Source organism: Lygodium microphyllum, chromosome 29 (assembly GCF_053477565.2).
Source record: "Lygodium microphyllum isolate KBCC chromosome 29, Lygodium_microphyllum_v1.1.10, whole genome shotgun sequence".
In the NCBI taxonomy this organism is placed as follows: Eukaryota; Viridiplantae; Streptophyta; class Polypodiopsida; order Schizaeales; family Lygodiaceae; genus Lygodium; species Lygodium microphyllum.
In genome coordinates, this window is record NC_141163.1 from 84,863,737 (window position 1) to 84,880,954 (window position 17,218).

A 17,218-nucleotide genomic window follows, 5' to 3' on the forward strand; every position below is an offset into this window, starting at 1 on the left:
ACTGAGGAAAGAGAAAAATAGGCTCAAAATTTAAAAAAATTCAGAAATAAAATATTATCTGAATACAGCAGCAATCAACAATATGCTGAAATTAGAGATTAGTGGTGAGATGCTCTTATAATATGGAAATTCAGCAAAAGCCCCAAAATTTACTCCAAAATTGAAGAGAAATTGGATGAAATTATTACACAATCAGTATTGAATGCTGCGCCTCAAGGTGAATTGAGCCTTGATTTTGATGGAATTTGATGAATTTAAAAACATCCCCAAATTTTCAAATGAAATTAAGATGAAATTGAGCTCAAATGGTAAAAATCCCTAAATTTTACTAGGAATTTGAAGAGGAATTCAAAGATTTTTGTGAAATTTTTACCCAAATGATGTCGAATGTCACGCCTGTTGAAATGAGCCTCAATGTCAATGAAGAATGCCAAATTCTTGAAAAGCCACAAATTTGGTGGTGAAATTTGGACAAAATTTGACCAATTTGGTGAAATGCCCCAAACTTGTCGATGGACAACAGTGAATTTCAGCAATTCAGATATGAATTTGGAGTAATAGAGGAAAAGCCCCAAAATTGTCTTCAATTTGGAGACAAATTGGGTGATTTTTATAAAAACCCCCAAATTTTGGCTCAATTGTGCTTGAGAAGGGCAGGGAGCAGAAATAAGAGCTTGCGAAGCCTTCCTAAGAAATAAGAAAATTAATTGAATTTTAATAAATCAATCCTAATAACTGTCAAGCACTTGTCGATGATGTGGTGGGCAAATGAAGATTGTTGGGACCAGTGACGCACTGACGCGTGTCAACTAATGACACATTTAACAGGACATGTATTATCAAATGGTGCTTCCAAAAAAAAAATGTTGTGATGGTGCTCCAAAGGTGCCATGCAAGTCACTACATAAAGCAGTCTACACATGTGATAAGGGCAGCTTGGCATATCAACTGACTGGCAACCAACATGGTGTCAGGCAGCAATAGGCAAGTGGCGCTACAGGCCAAAAGACTACAGCTGTTCCCATGAGGCAATGATCACATTCACTGAGGGAGACAGCAACCATGCCTACAAGTCAACGACTGGTTGGGCCACACAACGATTGGCAGCAACCAAGATGGGCAAGTGGAAAACGAACCTTCAAGGGTAGTGAGGTAGATCTCAAGCAACACGCAATGTGCATGCAAAAGCACGTGACTAGTACGCAAGGCAATGATAGCGATTGAAGGTGAATGGGCAAAGATGGCAGACCAAAGTGCAATCGCCAATAAGAAATTAGAGCCGGCATGAGGGCAATGGCTCATGCCACAACCGATTGAGTAGGAGGAGCTCAAAGGCAATGGTTGATGGCAATGTCCCGAGCAATGGTGATGGCAATAAAGGTAAGTGGTTCTCATACCACTATTGGCCCAAGTGTGAAGTTATTCCGAAATTAATTAATAGAGAATGAAACATAATGAATGAATTATTTGAAGCACAATAACCCAATCACAAAATGAGAGGTGATGTATTAATAAGTAAGAGAGAATACAACTCCCAAGGTGATCAAAATGAACAATGCCAACTTATATGTTAATGAGGCACAAAGTGTCTTTTCATAATAAAATAAAAGCCTAACGACTAAACCATCATAGGAAACCCTAAGTGAAACCCTAACCCTAGTGTCACTTAGTGTCCAGAGGCTAGGACACTAAGGACAACAACTACATTTAATGACAATTTAAATGTCCTAGGGAGCCCGGATCATGGATCAAAGGGCATCAATGCATAGCCCATGAGATGATCTACAAGTTTCCCAAGTAATAGCCTTCCAAAAGCAATTTCTAGCATTAATTAATTAATTTTAAATTTAAATTGATAAAAAGTAATTAATTACCATTTAACCTTGCTTAAGAAATAGCTAGGACCCAATCTCATTTAATGTGCTAATCCTCATCGAACATTTAATTGCTCCAACATTAATTGGCCTAGAACTAGCATTAATTAACGAATTAATGCCTAGTCCCATTGTCACCACCTAACATTTTAATGGCCCAAATAATGGCCTAGACCCAAACTTACACCATGCACCCACAAGTACATGTCCACCATAATGTTATGCAACCATTGTCGATGTCACCCACTGCACACTTAGGGCACTTAGGCTGTCACAATGACTTAACTCACTTGCACTTCACATGTACACAATTTAATAATGCCAAAGCTAAGCATTAAAAATTACACATCCCCATGACATGCCTCCCCCTTGAAATCGTTGCAATCATCCCCAATTGCACTGCAATGTGCCACAATCAAAAGTACTAAACTGAAAAAAGCATAGACATTATAGTTAATGAACATCAACCACTTCTATTCAACCATGCTACTACCAAACACATGCTGAAATTTGCAATCGGCATTACTAAGTCATAATTGACCAAAAATGAACCATAATTGCTATCAGAACCACACGGGATGCATCTATTAACTGACTTCTGACCAAGCAACCATAGTAAAACAGAAACTGAGCATAAGCCATGGCTGAACTACCAATAGCATTACATAACATTGCTGTCCAAGAAAACTCCACTGAAAACTACTGATGATTGATGAAAATGTATGATCTCAGAGCTGCAGTGAAAAGCATCCATCTGCATACCAACCACAGTGACCAGTATACTGAATAGTGATCTCAAAGCAGTTGCTACCATCAGGATTGCCATCAGAGCTATTGTTCAAAAGATTCTCTCTCCGGCTGATTTTCTCTCTCATTCTCTGACATTCCCTCAGCAATTCTGTGAAGTACTAGAGTCAGCTGGGCAGGATGATGGTGTATGGCATGCTTAGTAGACAGTTGGGTGGCAGTGAGAGCAGCAGGGCCAAGGTCAGAGTAGCCGGCAAAGGTGGTGGCAAAGGCAGCAGGAGGAGAGCTGGGTGGCCACACTGGTGCAGAGCTAGCAGCAGGAAGAAGCGGCAGGAGAAGACAAACAGGGCAGAGGCAGTGCCTGAAAAAGAAGCAGAGCTCCGAAGCAGGATCAGGAAGGTGGGAGTAGACATGTGAGGCAGCAATGCTTCCTGATCAAGGAGCAGGATGGCAGAAGGGGACAGGCAGGGTGATGGATTACAGCCAGGTGGTGGCAGTAACAGGCAGTCACTAGCTTCTTCTTGGTTTTATACAGATGTATTCTACCATTTTTTCTTCTTCTTTTTTAAGACTATGTCATTAAGTCTAGTCCTTTTGCATGTTAATGAGTTAATGAAGAGTGATAACCACACACACACACACACACACACACACACACATATATATATATAAGACTATGTCATTAAGTCTAGTCCTCTTGCATGTTAATGAGTTAATGAAGAGTGATTTCACACCATACATATATATTCACTCTTCATTAACTCATTAACATGCAAGAGGACTAGACTTAATGACATAGTCTTTAAAAAAAAGAAGAAAAAATGGTAGAATACATCTGTATAAAACCAAGAAGAAGCTAGTGACTGCCTGTTACTGCCACCACCTGGCTGTAATCCATCACCCTGCCTGTCCCCTTCTGCCATCCTGCTCCTTGATCAGGAAGCATTGCTGCCTCACATGTCTACTCCCACCTTCCTGATCCACCATTTTTTCTTCTTCTTTTTTAAGACTATGTCATTAAGTCTAGTCCTCTTGCATGTTAATGAGTTAATGAAGAGTGATTTCACACCATACATACATATATATATATATATATATATCCACAAGAGTCAATCTAAAGATTATTCAGAAACTTGGACATAAATATTTCACAGCCATATACATCTAAAGTCACACTTGAAAGATAGGAACCTTGGACACAGCTTTTGTGAGAAATAAAACGAGAGAGAGAGAGACCCATTCCAATTTTCAAATACCTGATAGCAATGTTCGTATGGTTTTTGTAGGCCAAAGAAATACTGTGCTTTAAGAACATCATATTGAATGAGCCATTTACATGTGTCTCATCAATCTCCACTCTGTACAAGGGCAAAGGTAACATTTGAGTTGAGAAATTGGTAAAATTACATTGGCTTTAGTATTCATCAATATACATCTATGCCACTATTTGAGTGCAGCTTAATCAACATTTTTAACGAGTTACAAAAAAAGCATCCTTCTAAACATTACATAATTACGTATCTTTTAATACTACCAACATCTAAATCTCTTAATTTTCTTGATGGGGAACTTACCATAAATTTGTGTTCTAATATCCCCTATGATGTTCTTCCCTTTCTAAAGTTGTCATACTCGTAAGATGTGGCAAGTGCTCTCTTCTTCTTGATATTATTCTCTTGTTCTCCAGCATATATAGGTTCTCATCTTACTTTTGCACCTAACATCTTTGTCTAACATTTAAGCTTAAATTGCCACATACTTTTAGATATGTCTTCTTCATTATACTATTGCTAATTATATCTTTTCTTGTTAAATGCCTTGGTTATCATAATACTCCTTAGCTAACCTTAAGGATGTTTAGCTTTTTTGTAAACTGCTTTGCTTATCATAACATTCCTTGGAAGCTTCAGATAACATGGCCAGAAAAAAAATCATGTATCCCTTCCAGAGAGGTCTTAGTTTCTTCAATGCTCATGGTAGTAATCCCCCCATGATGGCTGATTGATATCTACAGTTCCTTTAAACATCAACATGAAACACAAGGAGGTTTAGTCCAAGCCATTCTGAAGATAACAAACTTTATGAACTAGATGGTGATGAGCTTGATGGCAACAAGGACATCGGCCCATTTCAGGTTTCTTCAATTGTCTCGTGTCTCATCCTAAGGCTTCTATATATGCTCCACTCCTTTCATTCTTATATCATTGCATTGTCTTGCATCCTTGGAGAGAGAGAGACTGGAGGTGTTGCTACTGGTGCTGTACTGACTACTCTTAACACTTTGCATTCATGGCCTGCCATCTTCTAGTGGCTGGTAGTATATATGCTTTTGCTGGTCTAAACTCTGCACATTTTTGTGTCCAGCTTTAGAGAGGGTCTCCAGCAAGCAAGTGTAGCCATGTGTCTGTTAACAGCTGCCTCATGTCCCGCTGCCCCCTACTTAACTTGCTGCCGCACTTCACTCCCTGTCTGCCACCTCCTGTCAGCTGCCACTGCCCACCTCACTCACTGCTGCTTGCCTTGCTAGCCATCACCTGCCTCTTCTCCTCACACCGAGGGCCACCTCTATAACAACACATCACCTAGACCAGCACCCCAGCCCGCCTGGCTTTCTGCCATAGCTGGTATCAGCCACCCCATTGGCATTTGAACCCTACTGTCCTATCATCAACTGCTCCAACCCCTGCAATGCTACCTAACGCCACTACTACAACCTCAGGTGCAGTGCTAAATACATCCACTACTCCCAAGCCTATTGGCATTCTCTACTGCCTGAAACCAGCCTTCCTTCTCAGATAGGGTGGTGAATAACCTGATTTAACACTAACTACAAAAGCATAAAATTCACATAAACTGAAAATGCAAATGTTACCACTTAATCTTGGACATTCAACACCTGATTGGCCCTGAAACTAACGTCCCTCGTAGTATTTCTTTAACTTGTATTGCTAAAGGTTGAAGTATGCTAAGATCCAACCTAATCTCCTTCAATCTTCAATATATCTTGCTATTCATTGCAACCAGCAAGCCTTCAAACCAATTTGCCCCTTGGTTTGCTTGGGATCGGCCTTCAATCTGCTCCTTGGATGACAAATCCTGCCCCAAACTTAATGTTGGCTGGCTGGCCTCTTGAAATTTTCTGAAATCCCCATATTTCAGCTGCTGAATTTCAAACACTAGGCCCCCATCTCTGAGCACAATTCCCAAGGTAGCTGGTAAACCCTAGTTTCTACTATAAATTAGGGTTTAGCAACAAAAATTCTCCAATTGCACCCTCTTGGGACTGAATTTGGCTAAGATCTCTTGAGAGAAGCTATGAATTGCCTAAGAGAATAGAGAGGAAGTTAGAGAGAGAAATTTTAGAGTTTCATCGCCAAAATTGGTGGAAATTTCATGCTGCCCTACTGTAAATGGCTGATTGATTGCAGCCCACCATCAATAGGACCCCCACATGCAATCATTTGCTTTGTGGGCCCCAAACTTGCTATCACCTGCCTGTAGACAACCCACAAGGGCTGTCACATGCCTCCAATGCCCTCCTGATCAACTAAGGGCAACAATTTGATAGCCTCTAATGGCTAGGCTTATCACCAATGGCTAGAAAATTGTAGAAGTGACTCTCTCTCCTCCTTTGCCAACCTCCACCATGCTAGAATGAGGCTCCGACAACCTCATATAGCCTTTTCCTCACTTGCATGGGAACCACTAACATCTCAAGGTCCTTGGCCCATCATTGTGAAATAACTAACTTGCACATCACATGTGCAACTCAATTTTACACATTTGATTGACAACTTAATCAAATACTAAGCAAAGCATCAAATTTTAACGCCCTCATGATAACTGCTCCTCCCCACACTCCACACTCCAACCCCCCCCCCCCCCCAGTGTACAATCTGAATAATAGATGCTCCCTTCCTTTCCAGCAACATTCCCCCTTTAGGAAACTAGCAACTCACTTAGGTGGTCTTCAGAGAACACATACAATCAGTACCATTAGTTGTTAGAGGACTTTGGGCAACTCTTTGGCACAATACTCCCCACTCATTTCCCAATGCGATGACAGAAGGAGTGTCAAAGGTGCATGGCAATGGTAGTGTTAAGAAAATAACCAAAGTTTGGAGAATAAGGCACAAAAATCACTTATTAATCACCAAATCGTAGTTACATGACAGCGTGGGTAGTGCCTCAAATGCCATGCCTTTGACACCCGGCCTATAATTGTACTCACTTTGGCATAAAGACCACTCACTAGGAGTTGATTCATCAATCAAAGGCACACCCGTGGACAACTTCACTGGAGTTCAACATGATCCTGGTAGGATGCAGCCCAATCCCCAAAAATCCTAGCCAACAAAGGGCACCACAAGTGTACCCCATGTCAATGCAGTCCCCACAACGACAACCTCCTCCCTAATGAAGGTGTTATAACCCCCAACCTCCCCCACACCCACCCCTCCCCCCAACGCTTGGCTTGGCCCCCCAACTAACCTCCACTTCCCCACAACAAAGCAAACTATCATTTCGCATGCTAGATACCCCACACCCGGCGTTACTCCTTGATACCCCCCATCCCCTTGACTCATCCCTCCCCCTGCCCAACAGGGCAAGGAGCGACAAGCCCCACATCCATGTGACTTCTCCTCAACAAAAGTAGAGCAACCCTTCCCTACTTGCAACAAGCATTGCAGCCAAGTATCAAGTTGTGTGTTCCCTTGCCACAACTAGCTCCTTCCACAAGATTTCTATCTTTCTGGACATTGTTCATGTACAAGAGATGCGGATCATGGGGAGTTCACACTTCCACTCAAAGTGGAAATCTTTGTGATTCCCCAAGTCTCAAAAAGGCAAGGCACACATATTGGCTACTCTAGATCAAGTGAACTATTCATTTTTCCGAAGAGTATCCATTGTAGCAAATGGTCTAAGCCTAAGGTGGAGGAGGTCATGCATAACCAAGTGATGGAGCATCCATCCCCGTGTCTAGGACATGCAAGGCTAAAACTGCTTTCAAACAAGTGGCCCAAATGCATGATGAACATAAACTAGTGGTCTCATGCAAAATCCTAGGTCATCCTTAGGAACCTTAGGGTGGCTACATTTTCTTTAGGCTACCATAGGCTTAGCCATACTTTTGCATTTTTTCAAGACTTTTGTTGAGAACTTAGTTTAGTCACTTAATTTTTCATTTCCTTCTGCTTCAACTACACTCACCCAACTTTATTTTTCCCTTTAGCATAATATCCAAAGCATCTCAAGATGAAACATCAGATATGCACTTTTCTACTCTGATTCTTTCAGATTAGGTTTGGTATTTGAGTTTAGGACTAACATTGCAAGTATTACTAGTCCTAACTGGGCTAAAGGTTTGGCCTTTTTGTTCTTGTCATGGTGAGTATTGCCTCCATCACCCTAGAGACGTAGATAGTATCTTCTTTCTCAAGATCGGATCTTATCCATCCTTTTTCCTTATCTTGGCATCAATCTTTCTTTACTTTTAGCTAAGGTATTTTTATCATTTAACATCATTTACTTTATCACTAGTTTATTTTCATTGATAGTAGACCACTATCCTAGTGGTTGTGCCTTTGTATTCTTAACCAATATAGTAGTCATATCCTACGATTGAGTTTCAAGCATGCCTACGCTACTTGGTCAACATTGGAGCCATCTCTTAAGAACAAGTACAAGCACATCCCGACTATTTAGGTGGCTAATTCTTCCCCCGCTCTACTGATTGAGGAGCATCAGGTTTTCCTTCTTCATCTACCACATCCGTTTGCATGGTGGACTACTATCTTAGCGATTCTTGATTGGCATTAGAACCATCTCCCAAGGTTGAGATTTAGACTTTCCTATCACTTGGTCAACAAATGAGCCCTCTCCCAAGATCGAGGATGGGATGTTCTGAATATCCAAAAGGTTGATTCTCCTTAGCTTTTCCCGTCCAAGGGTATCAATTCTATCTTCATCATTAGACTATATCATTTCATATTGGTTCTTGGCACCAAACAAAGTCTAACATTAGATTCTCCTCTAACTTCGACATCAATATCCATGGTTAAGAGGGCCGTTCACTTGGAATCTTTAGGTTTCAGCATTGTCTTGTCTTCGACATTACCAACCCTTCCAGTTATACGTATCCTTTGCATTGCATGATCATCATCATCTTTATAAAAGGGTTTTTTGGAAATTGAACAATTTCCCTAACGAGGGACGATGTCTAAGTGGCACTTTGTGCATGTGCATTGTCATCATGCATCATTCATCCATGCATCTCATTGTGCAGAGCACCTTGCTCACACTAAATCCTAAGTTGTCTCCATTGGTAGTTCTATCACCTCCATACCTCCATATCCTCCTCCACCATTCATTCATCATCGACACCGTTGCTAGTGACTTTGTACAAGCTCTCTATTTCTGTGATTTGTGACCCAACCATTCCTTTTTCTGCCTATGGGTATTGTTATTATTGTACAATCGAAGTACAGCAATGGAGCAAAAAAAAGTGAACACGACTGATAGAGAGAGGGAGTGGTCGTAGCACGACACTTTGCTTTATAGAATGTAAAGTGCAAAGTACAAAAGTACAACCCTTAGACTTTAGGGTTGTGAATGTGACTTAAAGTGCATTCACACACAAATGTGTGTATCATAGATGAAAATAAAAGTGATTGGGGGGAAAAACCTCTTACAGAGAGTAAAAAGTGCCCTAGTATCCTACGTACGGATCACTGACACTCTTGTGTGAGTGTAGGCATGAGTAAAACCCAACAAACCTCCCTAGAGTGATAGATGATCAGCATAGAAAGGTCATCTATCAAAGGAGATCAAATTTAAAGCATTGCGAAATGCTTCAAATTTGTCACAAGGAAGAGCTTTGGTAAAGATGTCTGCCACATTATTGATGGTAGGGCAGTAAACAAGGTTGATATCTCCTACATGTAGCCTCTCTCTGACAAAGTGACAGTGGATCTCTATGTGTTTCATACATACATGAAACACTGGGTTCCATGCCACTGCAATGACACTCTGACTGTCAGTAAACAGAGTAGGCTCTGTGACAGATACATCGAAATCAACCAGCAAACGTCTCAACCATATACATTCAATTGTGATAGTGAAAGAACGTTGGGTTCCGTGCCACTGCAATGGCACTCTGAGTGTCAATAAACAAAGAAGTAGACTCTGTGATAGATACATAGAAATCAACCACTTTTGTCTCAGCCATACACATTCAATTGTGATAGTGAAAGCCACCTTGTATTCAGCTTCACAAGATGATGTGGCAACAGTGGATTGTTTCTTGCTAAGCCAAGAGATGCAAGATGACCCAAGAAAGAAACAGTTTCCACCCATAGAGTGACATGAATCGAAATCTCCAGCCCAATCGAAATCACTTAAGCATGTAGTTGCAGTGGTCCTCCATTTACATAAAGCAATCCAAGAGTCTTGGTACCCTGCAAATAATGCAAAACACACTTCAAGCTTACCAATAAGACATACTTGGGCTATGCATATATCTACTCCAGGCTGAAACTACAAACTGAATATCTAGCCTTGTGTTGCATAAATAAATGAGACAACCAACTGCTGGAACAAATATACGGATATCAAAAACATCACTATCATCATGCAAAGACAGCTTAAGTCCAGTCTCCATCGGTGTCCTTGCTGACCTGCAATCTTGGAAGCCAAATCTCTCAAGGAGTTTACCAATATATCTAGGTTATGACAATCCAATGCCTCTAGAATCATGAATGATCCGAATGCCCAAATAGTAATGCAAAGGCCCCAAGTCTGACATATCAAAAGTTTGCTGCAAATATTTCTGAAATGTTGAAATTTGATCAGTATGTGTCCTTGTGAGTAGAAGATCGTCCACATAAAGACAGATGACCAGCAAGGATCCCCCCCTCTTTGCATACGTAAAGAGTAGACTCTAATGGGTTGTTTATGAACCCTTGGCTGAGTAAGAAGGCATCAATTTTTGCGTACCACGCTCATGGAGCTTGTTTCAAACCATACAAGGACTTTTTCAACTTGCATACCAAGTGTTTGGATCCTTTAACTGCAAAACCAATAGGTTGTTATACATACACTTCTTCCTAAAGTTCCCCATGTAAAAATGCAGTTTTAATGTCAAGCTAGTGCACAACTCAATCGTAATGGGCAACTAATGCAACCATACATCTGATAGTGGTCATATGGGATGTAGAAGCAAATGTCTCCTCATAATCAATGTCTTTCTTCTACCATTTCTTCAACTCTTCGTCCTTTATCTTGCTCTTCCATAAATTATAAGTATCTCATCTTGCTACAAAAAGATAGGATGAATTTTCTTTTTCTTTTATCTCCTCAGATTGGTGCACAGATTGGTTGTTGTATGTGTACGTAGCAAATGTCGGAAGGTCCCCAACTCAGAGGGGGGGAGGGATCACCTTATAGAACATGTAATATACCATGCGAGTTCAAATGAAAGGGTATTTTTATTATGTTGACTTACAGTTTTCCAAAAACAGAAGGGATTTATAAATGCACAACGTATAAAATTTACATTACGGGTCTTTTTATTCAAAGCATAGCCTTTTGCCACAAGCCTGGCATTGTACTTATCGATGGATCCATCCGCTTTTTGTTTCAACTTATAAACCCATTTAGTACCAATGGCTTTCTTCCTAACCCGCAATGTAACTAAATCCCATGTTTGGTTCTTCATGATAGAATCATATTCAACTTGCATTCATGCCATGCAATGCACACTCTATTGTTCATCCTCAAGAGAATCAAGCTCATCATCATCATGCGTATTCGCTACCATAACAAACTCCATAGCATCAGCATAATCATATAGACGTGTTTATCTTTGAGTACGACCAGCAAGAGGAGCATTCAAATGAATATCTTGCATAGTCTGCAAATACCATCTAGGTATATACCTAGCTTCCTAGTTATGTACATGCTCTTGTTGAACCTGTTGCCCAACATCTTGCTGAATATTCTGATCAGCCATAGGCTGAATTTCTGCATTATGTAATGGAGTAGCTGGCTAAACATTTTGTTCATTTAGTGGAGCTCGAACCGTATCATAAAAAGAAATGGGCAGCAACCCTTCAAACACATCTTTTGCAGCCTGATATGTGTCATAATCAGCAAGAGATAATTTTGATTTTTCATCAAAAATCACATCTTTACTGAGAAAAAATTTCTTGGAAACAAGATCATACAATCTGTACCCTTTGCTTTCACTACTATACCCCACAAATATACATTTGACAACTTTTTGTCTAGCTTTTTTCTCAATGCTTTGGGAATATGGGCATATGCAAGACACCCAAAGGTACGAAAGTGACCAACTGAAGGTTTACAACTACTCCAAGACTCAAAAGGTGTAATATTTTTCAATTCTTTAGTAGGGCACCTATGTAAAATGTGACAAGCACACATAACTACTTCTATCCAAAAAACATGTGGCAATTTCTTAGCTTTCAGCATACATCTAGCCATCTCCATGAGTGACCAATTCTTCCTTTCTACAAACCCATTCTGTTAATGAAGAGATATACTCCCTCTCTTGGTCCGAACGGAGAGTCCTAATCTTACAACCAATTTGATTTTCCACAAGTGCAGTAAAAGCCAAAAATGTATCATACACTTCTAACTTTTTAATCAATGAAAAAACCCAACAAAAATATGTAAAGTCATCAATGAAGATAATGAAGTAAAAACATCCACCCAATAACTTTGTCTGCATGGGTCCCCATATATCTAAATGCACAATCTGCAACCTCACCTTCGCTCTAAAAGTAATATCACGAGGGAAAGAAAACCAATGAATTTTTCCCAAAATGCATCCCTCACAAATGTGCTCAAGAGATCTCTCCAAGAGAGGTAAGCTTTCTAGCATCTAAATACAATGCATAAACATCAGACTGCCATAATTCACATGCCCAATGCGAGCATGCCATAACTTTGCATGTGACATAGCAAGAGTAAAAGTAGATGTCAAATAAACTAACTAATTGATAGAGTGAGCATCTAACTCATAAAGTCCATGACATAATGTGCCAATGAGCACCAAGTCAAGAATTCCTTATCCCGGACCATGCTTTTGTCATCATCAAAAGTGATCTACTATCCACATTTTGCTAAAGAAGAAATGGACAACAAATTCTTCTTTATCCCTAGCACATATAAAGCATCATGCAAACGGAGAGTAGAGCCATCAATGGCTTTCAAAACAATCTCTCCAATGCCTCTAACAAGACAAGATGTATTGTTGACACATTACATCGATTTGCCAACAGGAGTTGCAATAACAGAAGTAAACAAATCCCTACGAGATATAATGTACTTAGAAGCACCATTGTCAAAAAACCAAGTACTTGCATCCTCGGGAGAGCTAAATGCTCTATCTGCCCAAGAAGAATCATAACTTCAAGTATAAAAACAATAGTCATGGTCAATGACAAAAGACGTGAACTATGTGGCAGTAGAAGAAAAAGGTGTGTTTGAAACTCACATCCCAAACTCCTTTTTCTCCTTAGCGATGCGTTTCTCGCATTCTTTGATATAATGAACTGGCTTTTCATAATAATGACACTTAGCCTTCTTAGCTTATGTGCCCCCCTACTTCTTGTTGTTTTGTGAAGTTCCACAACTTCCAGAACTTTGCGGAGCATTCTTGGGTTGATTGTCCTTACCTTTCTACTTTTCCATAAAAGCTTGTTCAAAATCTATTACATCCGCACCACTATTCTCCTTTGTTTGCTCTTCTTCCACCAACAAGCTAACAATTGAAGAAAAGTAAGTGGCTCTGGAGAAATCCGCATTGTAAGATTCAATGCAATGTGGAAGGCCAAATAAGACAATGGCAAAGACTTCAAAGTAGTAGAAATCATCTGAGCATCAAAATAATACTCATCTACATTTATCAACTCCTCATACAAGTCCTGAATTTTATTAAGGTGATCTTGCATAGCATCACCTTTTTCCATCTTCACATTTTCAAGCTCCTTCAAAAAAGAAATGTGTGCCTCATTCTTACCAGCAAACATGTGCTCAAGTGTAAGCCATGCTACTCGTGAAATAGTAGCATAACAAATATGCAGGATTATCGATCGTTGAACTACCAATGAAATAAGTGACAATGCTTGGGCCTCCCTAGTGTCCCAAGCCCTCTTAGCAATTGTCCGTTGGGGTGGTGGCTGTGTTGCAACTTCTTGCCTTTGTCCACATCCTACTGCTTGTTGAGAGGTTGTTGCTGCACCCTCTTGCCTTTGTGCACGACCTTCTACTTGTGGAGGGTTTGCAGGAGCCAAATCACCAAGACGTATTTCTTCCCCACTAACATAATCCCAAAGACCTTTTGCCACAAGCACATTTTTCATCATAAAGGACCACAAAGAATAGTTGTTGCCATCCAATCTATTCTCTTTCAAAATGTAAGTAAAGACATCATCCTGTCCATGAGCTGCCATGATAAATGTCACTTAATCAAATGCAAAAAGAGCAATCACAAAAGCTGACTCACTTGAAAATCTTCAAATTCCCAGAAATAACAGCAAATGCCAAGCTGTAATCAACCAATTTTAATCAAAAGAACCACCAAATCATGTCACACTTAATCAATACTACCTCAATGTTCTGAAATTTTCCACTTTTTAGAAAACACAACTGATAGAGAGAGAGAGTGGTCACAATATGACAATTTGCTTCATAGAATGTGAAGTGCAAAGTAAAAGTATAACCCTTAGACTCTAGGGTTGTGAAAGTGACTTAAAGTGCGTTCATACATAGATGTGTGTATCACAAATGAAAATAAAAGTAACTAGGGGATAAAACCTCTCTTACCGAGAGTAGAAAGTGCCCCAATGTCCTGCATGCAGATTACTAACACTCCTGTGTGAGCGTAGGCATGACTAAAACCCAACAATTGCCCCCAAAAAGAAAGTTCAAAATGGTTAAACCTCACCTTAATAGGTCCTAGTAGGCCACTCGACAACCAACAAGCACCCTTTGTCCGATGCCTTGGCCTCTTTGAGGTGCCCCTTTGGCCTCCAAAGCTAGGATAACCATTGCCTCTATAGTCTTGGTAGGTTCTTGGGCAATTGACGTACATGCATTGATCCATACCCTGGCTGCTTTGGGATGAAACGTCTGGAGTATACATAGGTGAGCTATGCTTTCAACCCTTTCTAGTTCCAATTTACGGCCTGAGAGGGGATGTTATGCAAAATAATGTACATTACAAACTAAACCTTAATTAGCTCATTTAAACAGCCCAAAAACTCAAACTTAAATGCTACAAACAATTTTTGTGTCCCATAAGCAAATACTGCTTGTTTGGTTGGTTCCTCATCTATAAATAGAGTGTGCTAGGTCACTTTCATTCTTTGACATACCAATCCATCCCCAATTCATCCCGTGTCATTACATGTGAGTTAGCTCCTCCTCCTACCGCCAACTCACCCCTCATCATCTCCAACTGTTGTCATGATCATCCAAAGGCTTCTCACACTTGCATTTGGTTCCAGTTCTACTATCGCCATCACTCTAGCCCTCTATTTGACTACTACATTTCCATCCCTACAGGCTGCCTTGCTGATATTTGTCATTTGGGCACTTTTTAGCATTGGCCTAATCTGCATTTGCATCTGCAGCAGGCCATTTTTGCATTTTCATCATTTTTCTTCATCAATCTCTGATCCGACTGATGGTTACTTCGCTCAAGATTTGTCTCCGATGGAGAACACACATCAACACCTTCCTCAACCCATTCCTACAAGAGCCACCAGCTATTGGACAGCTCTCCCTTTGCGCATATTGTACATTTTCATTCACTATTCAATTATCTTCCTTGTGCAATTTTGCATTGTTGTGTGTGTTTGAGTTCACTATGTTTCAATCATGGTCATGCACTCTATGTTTTCTTTTGCAAACCCTAGTATATCTCCACGTGTGGGAGATGGAAAAGGCTGCAGGGTGGGTCCGAGTGTTTGACAAGGAGAGAGACCTTCCTAGGAATCTAGGACTTTGGCACCTTTTTTCACATCGCCCCTCAAATAGCCTAGCATTACAACCCACCAAATTGGTTGTTCACACAACCTTTGTATTTATGATGCACTTAGCCACTCTCTACAAGGTTATTTGCACACTTTGTATTTTACCTCGAGGTTTTCTCTGAGGTGTTACTAATAAAACTTTCCGTTTCTTTGAGGGGGAAAACAATCGACTAGTTACAATGACTCGACCACCACATATTGAAAGTAGTGTTGAGAAGATTTCAAGGAAGAACGCACAATTTCTCACTCAACTTGCATGATAAATTAATGGAAGCTCTTACTTTATCATTTTCTGCTGGTCTAAACAACCTTCTCAGGGTGGTGATTTCTGATATTGAAAAGCATACATCAGACTGCATTATTTGTGGAGCCATTGGGGATATGGGAACCTCATACAACTTGTTTCTTGTCAATGTTGTTAATCAAACTGGTTGAAGGTGTAGTTAAACACAATTTTTTTGTGCTTTTTATCTCTCTACTTCCAAAAAATCTGCATTTGATAGCATTGCATTTCAGGCTTATCTGGAGAGAGATTAAGTCTGTACTGCATCCCTTCAACCACAACAAAGGCTTGACATTGGAAATCAGATGAAAATTGAAAGTTGGACATACAAATTCAGGCTTATCCAGTTTCTTTGGATAGACTCTCGGTAATGCTATTTTGATTCCTTTTGCCTGCTCCCTTGATTTCAGATCATACTGATAAAGTCTGGCTATTATCGAAACCTGTAAGGTTGTCAACTGTCAGCTTTCTTCCAGGAGAAAATTTTTCTGTTAGGTCCACTCCTAAGTCAGCCTGCACAATTGTAGGATGACAGCAAGCGTACACAGCTCAGAATGTGTAAAGACTGGCATCTAACAGACCTCAACCATAATGGCACTTCCACTAACCCCAAGCCTGGGGATAGCAGCAAGAGCAGGCCTTGTCAAACAGCATTCAAGCCTCAAGAGCTAGTGTTACATACCATCCATTCACTCTAACCAAAATGAAGAACAGTGAAAGCTGTCGATTAGCATGGATCTTATAAATAAGGAACTAAAGACCACTTTTGTTCTCCTCATCCTTCCACCTTACCTAACAGACCTGACAGCATAGCTGCCTGTGCTATCACTCAAAAGAGGACTTTTGAGGAAAATTTACAGATACAATGAGCTCCTTTTTGAAAATTAAAACTTGTGAAGCAGAATTGCAGTGGATAGAGAATTTAAGATAACAAAGTAACAGTGAACTAAAAAAAGCACTCTCAAAACAGTATACCTTAGATTAGAGCTCGATCTTTTCTTATACGTCTCTAATTCTGATTTTATGTAGCTTGCAGCTTTCATGAGACCAGCACTGCCTTCCTACATGGACAAAAAGGCAAAACACAAACAGCATCTTTGTTAGAACTCATTTGCCATGTGAACAACTAACATAATCCCACATTCTAAAGTTACAATCTGCAGCTGTAACAAGCATCAGTTGTCGCCCTTTACGTATCGACAGATGATGGGGCATCAATTGTAGGAGCTGTTGTGGAGCAGCAGTGATGC

General features: G+C 40.2%; 1 protein-coding gene across 1 annotated transcript in view; it reads right to left on the reverse strand.

Annotated features, from left to right (window-relative positions):
- LOC148010863 (Zn-dependent exopeptidases superfamily protein) overlaps positions 1–17,218 on the reverse strand; it is a 198,549-nt gene that overhangs the window by 141,500 nt on the left and 39,831 nt on the right. The window contains exons 2-3 of the mRNA XM_087671354.1: positions 16,944–17,029; positions 3,878–3,979 (exon numbers count right to left, since the gene is read on the reverse strand). Coding sequence (XP_087527480.1) covers positions 3,878–3,979; positions 16,944–17,029 — 188 coding nt within the window. The remainder of the gene's footprint in view (positions 1–3,877; positions 3,980–16,943; positions 17,030–17,218) is intronic.